Source organism: Anopheles bellator, chromosome 2, assembly GCF_943735745.2.
Source record: "Anopheles bellator chromosome 2, idAnoBellAS_SP24_06.2, whole genome shotgun sequence".
Classification (NCBI taxonomy): Eukaryota; Metazoa; Arthropoda; class Insecta; order Diptera; family Culicidae; genus Anopheles; species Anopheles bellator.
Window position 1 is genome coordinate 54,736,901 of NC_071286.1, and position 13,189 is coordinate 54,750,089.

Sequence of the window (13,189 nt, forward strand, 5' to 3'; positions counted from 1 at the left end):
CCATCGTTTTTTTCTTATAACGGATGCACCTGCACCAACGCACAGCCATGTCCAAGTTTATGCGTGTTGATGTTCATAAATTCATTGACACTATCGTAGTTTTCGCTGGTCGAGAAATGGGCCACCCTCGCTGGTTTAATAAATCCAAGATGCTTCCTTCGCGGTCCATCCCGTTGAATAGACCGTGTACCATTGCTTCTAGGGTTTAAAAAAGTCGTCTACAGTATATATCAAGAGTCAGATCACTCGAACAGGGAAAGGTCTCCCATCCAATAAATAACTCCCCGCAGCTACAACAAATCACACTACGATGCTATCCAGCCGGAGTTCTGCTGGAGATGGGTTCATCGCTGACCTTTCTAGCAGGTTTATACCAAAGTCAAAATATAGAATGGGCTGTACGAAGAGATCTGTCCCAATACCGTTCCAATATTCCACTTCATCATGCTTCTGTCTCAACATAGGCACTCGTTCACAAACGTGGAAAATCGTCAAATTCGCTGGAAAAACTAGCACTCATAAACTCGTTTGTAAACATAATTCTATCAACAACCATCTTTCGACAGTTCGTTCATTCGTCTGGTTGCTGGCATTCCCCATTCTACGACGTTAAATGGTTCCGCTTTCAGCCATGCCCAACGTGTCGATGTCTCGCCGCAAGTATGCCTGGCTTCGAATAGTCCACACGATGCAAAGGTTAACATTAGCTACTTGTTTGAAGACTGACAGCTTCATGCTCATGACGAGTGTTCACATTCGTCGATTTTAAAGTCAAACCAAGAACCTCTCGAAAAGCAGCAAACGACGTGAGGTGCGATTGCCTAACATCGAACCATTGCTGTGACCATAATATCGAACGATTGCTTTTTAGTAGTTAGTGGAAAAGTGGTTATGTTTCGCTAAAGTTTCGTTTCTGTGAAGATGTCAATTAACCTGACTGTTGGACAGCAATGTATTGCAACAGCAAACCAAAAATCTAGCCAATCTAGCTATACATTTCACACCACTGCAGCAGCAAATCGACACGTTAACGTCTCTGTCATGGCTTCAACATTCGTATCAAATCAAAATGTTTTCACACCTTTGTAAACTTATGTACTAACCTCTAATAACGATCTAGTTCCAACGAGGTAGTTCCAACATAACCATTCTGTGCTTCACTTCAGTCTCGTGAATCATAAATATAATGAATTTAGTTCGCTTAACGTGTGCTTCGTGTAGCACGCAAATCGGAGGTGCGCTTAACACTAATTGGTTTTTCAATCGCTTATCACGTGCTTGTAACTTAGATTCTTTTTTCAAACTGGTTGTGATACCTTTTTAAAATACAGAGGTATTGTGGAAATCTCAACGATCGCTTATGCTAAGTTATATATATCATTCGCACAGATAGCAGTGTGTAGAAGTATGATTAACTAAGCCAATGATAGTCTAAGTAACTAATTGGCTTAAAAGTTCAAACTATGCCAGGTCAATTTAAAAAAAAAACGTCGTCTCGTTAGCATGTTTCTCAATGTTTCAGTATTTTACAATAGGAATACTTCCGTAAAGCAATTGAATTAGACAATTACAAATAATTGAAAAGAAAGTTATTTATGTTTGAACATTACTGCAAAATATCATAATGAGGCAATAATAACAATATTTCATTGGATGTCCTCGTTTAAAATGCGAACAAAGCAATTTGTCTATGGCTCCTGCGCAATATGACAAACCCATAAAATAGACAAATTAGTGTAACCATGTATGCCTTAAGGTGAGAGCACCAAGTGTCCCTTCTTTTCTTAGCCTGTCTATTCTATCAGAGGTTTCCAGTTGCGAGGTCGTGAATGTATGTTTTCGTTTGTCACCTAGCACTCTTGAAACTCCCTAACCCCACAGCCTTCAGAAGGGTGATGCTTAAACGTCTCCATGTTTTTCGATCACGACTTGTTCGCCTTCCCTTCTTTCGGAGGATTTTTCTTCATATGGCGCTTCTAGTTGCTCCAAACCGCCACGAGGCATAAAATGCTTCCAATTTTCCCAAAGTTACCATGTGTGTTAACTAACAATCAACCTATTTATAATCTCAAGTGATAAGTAACTTATGGTCGGACATGTCTATAGGAGAATTTCTTAGTTTGTAGGTTGTATGTTCAGCATAACGTTGTTTAGTCCAATTGCGTTATTGACTACGATATTTGTATTTTTACTTGATCTTACTTTTATTAAATATTCTATAATGTATAAAAAGAAATAAATATACTTCACTTGTCGTTCTCATGCGCATTCGAATCACGCCAAGATTATGAATTATCGTTATGTATTTTCTTGGAGCATAAAAGAGCTATACGGTGTACGATCCGTGATTCCCCGCTGTGCGATCGATAGTGTAGCTCGTAAATCAACGACAGTTGATCACCATGAGATTCGCGAACGAATCGCCCTTGGACAGTTGCAAATTGGTGCAGATGCAGAACTATTATTGTCACTGGACTACAGTGAGCATTGCCCATGTTCGGAGGATGGCATCGTCGCCGAACCAAGTTAATGGTAAACTACTTAACATCACGCTAGAGGAAGACAGACGCTAGACGTTACCAAATGATATACATCATTACGAACTTTAATTAATTAATTAAACCCATTTAGCGCTTTGGATTATTTTATAACCTTAAAACCTATAGAAAGTTACTATTAGGTATTTATTTTTTCTTGTATTCATACACTTCTACAATACTGAAGATGGTTTGCTAACGTAGTGTCATCAAATGCATGAAAATAGTAAAATAATTTCTATAGTTATGATACAGACTCTGTGATGAAGTTGGGATTCGTGACCAATGCTTAATTTAGTCGCCAAATGTATTATTTGGCATTTCATCAACACCAAAATGTTTCAATATAAGAAATCAAAATTGCCGGTAGGTTGAACCTTCTTTAAGGCATCCACACATTAGCAGCTGCTACAACGGCCCACTGCGATAAGCAATGATTTAATTCTAATAAACCATTCAATGGAAACATCATTATTTGTCTGGCTTAACTCCGGCACAACCCTAACTTCCTCGTTATCTACCCATCGAAAATGGATTGAATGAAGGTGACTTATGGCGAGGATGACAAAAATGACAAGGGATTAAATTTGATTTCAAAATTGATCCAACCTCAAATAATGCACAGATTTGCTACGATGCATACACTCCACCAGTTAATACCGATGTCAACAACGTTTGTTAGATTTTACTCTTTGAGTTTTGTTAACTTGCAGCTGCGTTAACTTTTCTATGTTCCGATATTCATCTACATACGGCTGTATTTCCGTAACGGAAATAGTAAATTTTCTAAATAAACAAACTGTTCTTGTTCTTTTTTTAAACTGTTCGACAAATCGGACAACGACAACAGCTTAAGACGACTACGATAAACTGATAAGTGTCGAGCAAACATCTTCAGCAAACGATGTTTTGCCGGCAGGCGTTTTAAAGGCTTGGGATCTGATGGATAAACTGTTTACTTACGGTAGAACCGCGTACATTTCATGTGACGTCTATCTTAGAGCACACTGTTGGTGGTTTATTCAGCTTTGCCTTCTCTGTAACTGATCCGACAGACTGGAGTGCGGTTGATGACATTAAAATTAATTGTATTCTCGTTCGTCTCAAAATGCAAAGTATCGAAGAAGGTAAAACTCAACAGTTGCTACCTCGAAGTAGTTGGTATTTCTCCAAGGCACGGATCAAAGGAATAACAAAAACAGATATCAAGTCAAGTTTTCGACAAATTCCATCGTTCGCTAGCAGCATTCCAAGTGGCTTCGCCGCGCAACCTACGGAGAAAATGTTTTGAGTATTGCTCAAGAGAACATGATTGTTTGAGTTGATGATCCAAGCCAACGCCTAGCGGATTCGCTTTCCAGACTCTACCTCAAATCTGTTGCGTTTTCATTCCAATTCCGGATGGAAGTTAAATTAAATATCGTCACGAAAATAGTTACTCGGAACTTCTAGAGTAGGAAAGGAAAAACTTATTCACGAGCAAGAGAAACTGAACGGATTTTGTTTTGGTGAAAACTGAAATGAAACACGTGATACTGAAATGGAACATGCGATATCAAGTACCCCAAGACTAAATCAGACACTTCGCTGTTTATTTTATGGCACTAGTTTCAAATCGTTGTATTTCACGCTCGATAGTATCTTTAGTAGCTTTCAACAACACACCCCGACACAGCTGGCTCTAAACTACCATGCTCTTGCCTTTCTCGGTTCAATTATTTTATTCTTTAATTAATAGTTTCTATCTCCACAGGTTCCTTGGTAACTAAATTTCAGGACAAAATTGTATAATCCATTTGTAATACGCATTAAGATAGGCTTTATAACTTTACACTTTCCCATTACCTAGTAACAATATTATCTCAGGTTATGCCATACACAGTGTTGGCCGAAAACTGATAAGAAAATTTATTGTTTTGATGAGCATGAAATTTTATTTTTCCTTTGTTGCTTTTACGTTTCTCTTAAAGCTTTTAGTGGCTCTGGTTGCCAAATATCGCGATAAACAGTGTTTGGAAAGCAATTTATTTGAAGTTTATCGGTGCCACTTCATCGTGTCTTAAAACAACTTAATATCTTGTTGGTTTTAATATGGTTTGGAAGTAAATTATGAACCAATTAGCGTAGTCTTTTTATGGATATCAAATGGGAAGGATATCGTCTAAAGAATGGCTCAATCTGGCCAGGAACACTTTAGCCGAGCATTTTTGAACCCCATCCATTAGAGAGCCAATCCAGATGTGTGGCCATATAATTAAGATTTACGTTAGGTTGATTGAACTAACCGAACGATAACACCTCATTCGGGTGTTGGTGGCCTGTGACTAAGGTTTAAACAACTTCAGATTTTTACATTGCTACGGTGACAACCGGAAAGAAGCAATGCGAAGATAGAGATTGTTCAACCAAAATGTATAGCTTCTTTAATGTGTAAAACCTTAAGGGTTGTGGTTTACAATTTCATACATTGTTTTGAATATTTGTTCCTGGACACAAGGCCGTCACGAAGCTCAGAGCCACAGAGTTTGTTTTACTTAAACAGTCATGGCTAGAAAGATCAATTTTTTAAAATAATTATTCCTTCCTCCGATGAGATCACAAATGGAAATTGAACGAAAGGGCATAGAACATGGGAAGCTTCAAATAATATCCTTAATTGTCTCAGTTTTCGGTAATTGGAGTTCGCTTTTATCTTCCTGATGGGCAATTAACCTTTTCGCACCCGTCCGTGCAAAGCTCATCAACAGCAGATGTTTCGCGAATCGAAACATCAATGTATTCGCGTTTACGATGGCGGATCAGCCAAGAAAGACGCCATTGACCGGAATGGCGTTTAATGTTCTTCCAAAACTCATTAGAAACCTCTAAGCGTCCATTTAGGAATGCCGTGGGCCGTGGTAAAAGATGTGCCATTAAAACTGAGCCACTTGAACCTAGAAACTTAATGGTTTAGGATCTTCACAGCTTTTTCCGAAGTGTTAAAGTGACCACTTTAGAGACACATGGCACTGATATTGTTAATTGTTGTTACAGAACTATATACAATTTAAAATAATATATTTCGCTGTTCTCTGTCTTCCTTAGAAATGCCGACGGAATACTTCGCAAACGAAAACAAGAAGCTGACCCACTTTCAGCCGGATCTGACCCAAAATACGGTGCGCATCAATTACGAGTATCCTTTGACAGCGCAGCGCCATCATCATCAGTCTTCCCTGCTCCACCAGCACGAGAGTAGCCTGCTGGGTCCGGCCATCGGTCTCCAGCAACTTCGGAACCAATCGCAGCAACCGCCAACCCTGCCGATCGGTGGCCTTAAATCGTCACTGCCACTGCCCCGGTCCAACTCCGAGCCCCATTACGACGAGCCCCAATTATGCAATAAGTAAGTAGCGAAATGCCCTAGAATCCCTTTCGGCAAGTAGGCATCCATTTTATCCCGGGCAAATAGGGTTGATGACCGAAATCAAACACCCAAGGGATGGCAAATGGAATCCTAGAAATGGAAGGACGAAGCGATTTGTGATTAATTTCCATCATCAACGATTTACCAAACGTCTTTAGAGCTGATGCGTCCTAATTACTGAAATCAATTCCCTGCTTCGAACCTTTCTTGAAATGTTGTCGGTTGGATGCTGAATAATGTTTCTACCTTTCTGTGGATTTTTTGGCTTTGCAGTTTGGAGCTTTTAGCTCCGATTGAGTCATCGACAAACTAACAAAATCTTTCTTTCCTATTTATTACAATAGTGTTATAAACACATCAATAGCTGAAACACTTATAAATTGAAAATAAATCAATTAAAGTTTTATCAAAATTAGGATGCAGATGTTTTGATGATTCGTCGCAATGTTTAGGAGCCAGTGACCAATCAGATGCTCTTCTGTTGCATGGATTGGCAACTGAAGTCAAATGTCTTTAACCACACGGACCAGGAAGGCGCCAGTTGGCTGCAGACCGTTGCGCAATTATTTAATTACTCCGCGGATCGGCAATAAATCTACTTCTGATCATTCCATGCCGTTCGAGCCGCGGCATTATTATTCAATTGAATGCGCTTCGTCGCTGCACCGACCTATGATGGACGATATAGTTGGCACAGTTGGAAAGGAATGGCGTGTACATTTGATAAAGTGTATCCAATTACGAGACCCGTCGCTCATAATTCATAATCTCAAGAACGTTCCATCGATCTTCCGAACTATAAATTCTCCCCGAGCAAAGCGAAAGTGTAGCGTCGTTGAAACGATACAGAAAGTCAGACTCCTAGGCTATGTTGGTTGAGTCGGAAAACGTCAATTCGATTGTATTTCTAACACCCGAGCCCTTGATCAACTGGTTTAGCAAACTGAGAAATCCTTCTTATCTTTTGCTTTCAACCCCAGGTTTCCGCATACCGTTGCCTCGAGAAGAGCTTAATGCACTTCAAAGACCAAAAGCGGCAATCGTTTCTCAGCGGTGATCTGATTCAATTAATAATAATTTACAGTTGTAATTGCGGCATTTGTCATTCTGCAGTGAACTAATCTGTCCACTCTGCAGACCAACCACTCCGGTGCAGGACACTTACAACTCAGCGGCTTAACCTTCAAATGGTGCTCCGATCCTCACTTGGGTGGCAATATGGGGGCAAAAACTTGAATAGACTTTAATGGGAAAATAAAACAAATTAGCCTTTGGTCCCGCGGTTACGGTCAAGTTGATTCATTTCATTTTTTTCGCTTTACTCTACGCGTCATTTACTTTTGGGTCAACCTCGCCTGGTCGCCTGCTTGGTGGCCCGCGTCGGCCTTTCAAAGTCGTTGTTGGCAAATGTCTAGGGAATGGAGTCTTGAATCGGGCCTAGCATCCATTCGTCCCCCACGGACTCTGTCAGACCGCAAGATGCATGCCAACTTGAGTAAATAGATACTTTAATTAGATATGTACACAGCGTTCCACAATCGGCTCTACTGTACACTCTTTTGACCGGTTTGTTAGGCACCAGCCAGACGTCGGTCTGCACTCAGGGCACCATGTAACATTCAGTTTCTAATCCCCTGTACTCGAAACCTTCATCAGGGAAATAGGTCGCCGTTCAGGTCGGTGCGAAATTCCCCGTCGGCCACTTTGGCACCGGTGGCTTGTCATGGTTTTTGACAAGAATAAATGAGTGCGGCACAGGTACCCTACATCGCACACACCCTACGTCGGGATCTACGAGTTTGAATTCAAATTAAAAGTAATGCAAAAAATCTAAAGGTGTACGAACACCCTGCCTGTCTGTCTGCGATCCGGTGAGTATCTCAATCTAGGGAACTAGGGTACGTTTGAGAAATTAGTTGCCATCTATCGGCTACCTCTCGATGCCCTTAATCAGATATTAGTGCTTAGTGGTGCACGTGAACAGCTTGTAATTGCTTGGCCGAGCAAATATGACGTGAAGGAAACGTTGGGCAATCGTGGGGCAGTTCTGAACACTCCACAGTCTCGTGCCACGAACATTTTCGGAGCATGACACTCTTTATTACCCCAAGAGATGAAACGTAATTTTCACAATAAACGTTTAATAGTTTAATCGTTTCCTCGCAAAAGACGCCCTCGCAGAGCGAATCGCATTGAAATCGGAATGAAACTTAATTGAGAGCATCATAAAACGAGTACTACGAGTACACACTCTGTGGACATCTCAATTACTGGGACACTGTGCGAAGGCACTGCTCCCCTCAGGCCAGCCAATAAAAACGAGCCTCAGGAAGTGTGAGACCGACGTCGAGGGTTAGACAGGTCGCCGGAGCCAAACTATAAACATAATAAATTAAATGATGTTCACCATTGCCGCCAACAAGGGCAACACTCTCGCGATGTGCCGATGTGCGCGGCGGTTGAAGATGGAAGCCGTTATCAGTCAGCTCCGGTTCGCGCGAAGCAAATCAGGCGTCAGACATCAAAAGACGCACAAATATACCGTTTGCCGGTGCAAGTCTTTGCATAAACCTCCAATAAAACCACGCAAATTAACCGCAACCAGCTTGCCACGGGCCCACCGCTCAAAACTTGACATCGACTGTTGGTTCGACTGTATCAGTACCGCTTCTTGCGTTTTTTATTTTAAAATTATATTGTATCGTAAGACGACGTATCGACGAATGATTAGGTAATCGAAAAAGAGACGGCGTTTTGGTATAATAGAATAGCGTTTGATGTCAACCCTGTCGATCGATTGTTTTCACGCGGACAGCTTCGATACTTAATAAGGATCGATCGCTATCTACACATTTCTTTTCAAACCTAATTTAAAATATTTATTATCCGGCTACAACCTGATTTGAAATCATCTACTGTGAACTACGAAAAGATATGTTAAGCTGAAATTAAAAGTTATTTTAAAAGATGAAAAGGCCATCGTATTAAACATTTAAAGCTTTAAAAGCCCATCGTATAGCCGTAATAACCACCACTACATAAAGAAACGTTGTGATTTGATGCATTTGATATCGACGACGATATTCATTAGAAAGCTAATAGTTTTAAATGCATTGTGATATTAAGCAGATGGTAGTGTGAACTTAATTGATTGTGATCGAATGATATGTACTTCATATTTTAAATCTGTATCTTTTGTAAATGGCATGGTAAAATTGTTTTACAGAAAGTAAAGTATATGCTACTTGAAAAGTATTTTCATAGAAAAGAAAGAAATTTAGGAATGGTATAGCTACTCAATCGTCGGTATATGCAATTTATTGTTATCTCTTAAGAGAAACCGTAAACGTAGTTCAGATTGCGACGATGCATACACATTGGGTAAGTACATTTTTTAGCACTTCATGCGTTCCATTTGACAGAGTTACTCACTCAATAAACCGATCGTCGGGGTTCATTCGTTGTAAAATCTCCGATTCAGTCCTTTGCGAATCTAATTCACCAGAGATAATGCAGAATGGCCTGCAGTCGAAAGGAGAGCATAGTAACTGATAATACGATTGATGTATATTGATACAAATTGATTATAATGTCCTAGAATGATAATGATGATGGTGACGGTTGAAGTGACAAGCAACATAGCAACATGTAGCACAATGAATTGATCAACTGTGATGACCGACTCAACCAGCCCCTTGTAATAAGTAATGAAATAAGAAACTATCCATCAAAAAGCGGTCAAGGAGATGGTTTCTCTTTACGTTGGGGTTTGCGTGAGGTCATCCTGATAGTGGCATGAAGATATGCATCCCTCCGGTTGCATAACCGTAACAAATGGCAAACAATTTGGCACACACCGTTTGAGTACCGTGAGCAATTCACACTCTCTCAGAAAAAAAAACTCCTTCGTATATTTTTTCAAACGCCAAAAACGCGGTTCAAAGACTTCCGAGTCATAAAGAATATCGGCAACGCCTTACTTCGGTCCGCTGTCCGCTTGGCCTGGTAGGTGAGCGAGAATAAAAATTCATACTGCAATCAGTTAGAAAGGACTGCGCTGGAGTGTGATTGGAACAACCCATAATGGAAAACGGGTTCCGGATTTGTTTACGAGACTGAAGGTAGTAAGCAGTCTTTCATCTTGACGTGGTACAACGTTTTGGACTGGTTCTTCGTTAGAAAAAAAACGATTTTAGTACAACAGTGTTCCAGTTCTATTTCCACGAGAGATGGGTGCTGGTCGTGCATCTTGACAGTTCAGCATATTTCTTGTGCGGTGCGTGAAAAGCAACCTATGTACCTATAGACTCTTCCAAAGGATCGGAGCATACATATTTTATACATTCCTTTCTTTTTTGATGTGATATTTCTAAGTATAATACCTAGGGATAGTAAATTCTTCAAAGTAAATTTATACTCATTTATGTCTGCCACGATTCATCAGGAGTGGTCTGCACGTTTTCTTCTCGTGTTATATGAACTCTATGTACTTGTTTGGGGCGATGAAAATCTAGACTTAGCTAAATACCATATCCTCTATTCCGAGATATTGGTGTGCCAAATCCTGGCTAGGCAATGAAGCAAAGAAGCCATATCTAACCACCCAACAAACCAGATGTAACGCAACTGGCTCACTCCGTTGTGGATGTGAGCAGCAAAAGAATGAAATTTTATCACAACTTAACTTTAACCAAACTAGAACGATAACAATTAAATTTCTCGAACCTCTTCCCATAACAGGGACTTCTCGGTGAGGATATAACTACGTTTAAATCCCTCGTTTGTATCGTATTTGAAGCGTATAATTTTCGCGCTCCTTCCAATTTCCAGGAAGAATACAGGAAGACCAGTCCCTAAGTAGTTTGTCCAGTCTTAAGTATTTGAATTCCCTGAAGGACTGAACTCTTGTTTGGATCGTTATCGGATTTAACAATAAACCATAAAACTATTAAAAAGTTTTCCAATTCCCACAGGGCGGGTTTGATCCTTCAGAGCAGTTGTCCTATCGTGAAACATGGCACAAGGAAATGGTCTATGACTTCTCGATTTGGTGACTCGATCCAAGCCACTTACAATGTTCACTCTGCAAAAGTTAGCAAATAATGGAGTTTTAGACAGTAGGGAGCTAACAAGTGGTAATGTTTTTTCTTCCTCCTGGCCTATTTCTTCGAAGATTTCTTTAAAGTTTCTGCAACTGTCACTCGTGGCGCGGTTAAAGCTGTTCTGCGAAGTTTTCACTGTGTTGATGATGATTGTTGCAATGATTAATAATGCAAAGCAACTTGATGGTTGGAGGGTCAATTCTGAAGTTGAGTTCAGTTCGACGTCATCATTAAATATGTTTCGGTACAAAACTATCTCTTTTCTACTGCTTTAAAGTCGCCTCTGAATCGTATGTAAAGAACGATAAATGCAAAAAGTCCAACCGTTTCAGTGAATTATCCGAATTAATGAACTATCTTATCCTCCATTGTAGTTGGATGTTCCCAGTCCAAATATCGCGATATTCTACTGTCAGTAAGTCAAACGCCCCACAGTGTTATTTCGCATCAGACTCATGAAACGAATGCATTCCCAAATCTACGGTCGAATTCATTACTGCTCGAATCGGGGGAACCCGGTTCTGGATATCTGTTGGTGGGCAAACATCAAACAGACCAAAAAACCGCTGGGACGTCGTTGGTTCTACATTGCAGCTCTAATGTAGTCGAAGGGTCAAACTTCAACTACTCAAGGCTTGAAAACGTACAGCATGAAGCCATGTCCGGAAGATGGTCAGGAACCGGAAATGTGATTCAACTTCTTTTTCCAATAGGACTTTTTTCTTTTTCCAAGAGGACCAGTACCGATGAGAATGAAGCCATCGTCGTTCTTCGCTGCCATTGTTTGGATTCCTGTTGTTAAAGGAAATTGAATTACACACTTTTCTATGCTTTTCGTGAATTTTATTTTATAGTCGCTTTAATCTCCTCAGATTTACTAAGGCGAGGGATATTCCTTAACTAAGCTGTAACTGGTCCATCATAGCAAAATTCTTCTGTAATGGACAACCAACTGAAAGTTTTTGTTGCTTTTAATTTCCACATTTAAATAAGAGATGAAAATTATGTTGTCTTCATGTATTCAAACCACTAAAAATGATCTTCGTCTGCTTTTTGGGTTCACCTTGCAGAACGATGCTGGTGCGAACGGGCTCTAATCACTTTTCGAAGTTAAAGTGAATTGGATGCACATGGCGTAACATCGAACAGAAGCTAACGAGAGGCAAGATTAGAATTTCATTAGACTTAGTGCGACGGATGTGTTGCAGGTAATGACTTTTCTCCTGAACTCCCATTCGAGGAGCGCTTATATCGACGAGCAACAATCTTCCAACGCTCCGGAGTTTCGTCGAAGGGATTGTTTCATTTTGGAATGGCTTTCCGTGGTGTTGTTACTTTCACCACTTGCGATGGTATCGCCACTTTGCACCAAACTCAAACGGTACGCGAACCCTTCGAGATCTAATGGGACACGGTTCAGACACGGGAACAATTTAACGAATATCGACCTCCGCAGTACAGCTGCTAGAAGTTCGAGTTCAAATTCCTTTATCGATCTTTTGCATGGAAATTGGGAAACTATGTCACATTAGCCACCTCTTGTCTGGAAGTGGAGTACGTACCAAAGTTCTACTTTTGATGCACTCCTGAAACGTAAATCAACTCGAGACATTTTTCATTGGTGATATGAATTGGTATTGAAAACATATCGCCTTTGAGCTCAATTACTTAGAACATTCCATACATGTCTAGCAACTTTCTGGATTACCGTATTTTTCCGTGTATAACGCGCACTTTTTTCCCAATTTTTTTAGCTCTAAAATCTGGGTGCGCGTTATACAAGGGTAGTAAACATTTTGTCTCCTCCAAGCATACAAATGTGCCCTTTTAGGTACATATTCTATAGTATTATTGAATAAATTATAAAATGAAACACTTGTTAGGAATATAATTATCCATACAATATCGTTTTTAAGTCATGGCAGGGAGTTAAAACAGAAGTTGTGAAATCATTTAAAAAATGTGGCATCAGCATGGATCTGAAGATGTCGCAATTTATGAGGACTCTTCAGAGAGTGACAATGAGGAGTACATTGAACAGCAATTGGAGAATATTAATTTGTCAGACAGCAGTGAATCTGAGTTTGAAGATTATTCCGAAATATAAAATACTAGTATGTCTTTTGCAATGTATACGCATTTTA

At 40.1% G+C, this 13,189-nt stretch overlaps 1 protein-coding gene across 1 annotated transcript in view; it reads left to right on the top strand.

Moving 5' to 3' along the window:
- LOC131207736 (netrin receptor unc-5-like) overlaps nucleotides 1–13,189 on the top strand; it is a 48,320-nt gene that overhangs the window by 29,631 nt on the left and 5,500 nt on the right. Inside the window, exon 9 of the mRNA XM_058200361.1 lies at nucleotides 5,622–5,922. Within this exon, the coding sequence (XP_058056344.1) occupies nucleotides 5,622–5,922 (301 nt within the window). The remainder of the gene's footprint in view (nucleotides 1–5,621; nucleotides 5,923–13,189) is intronic.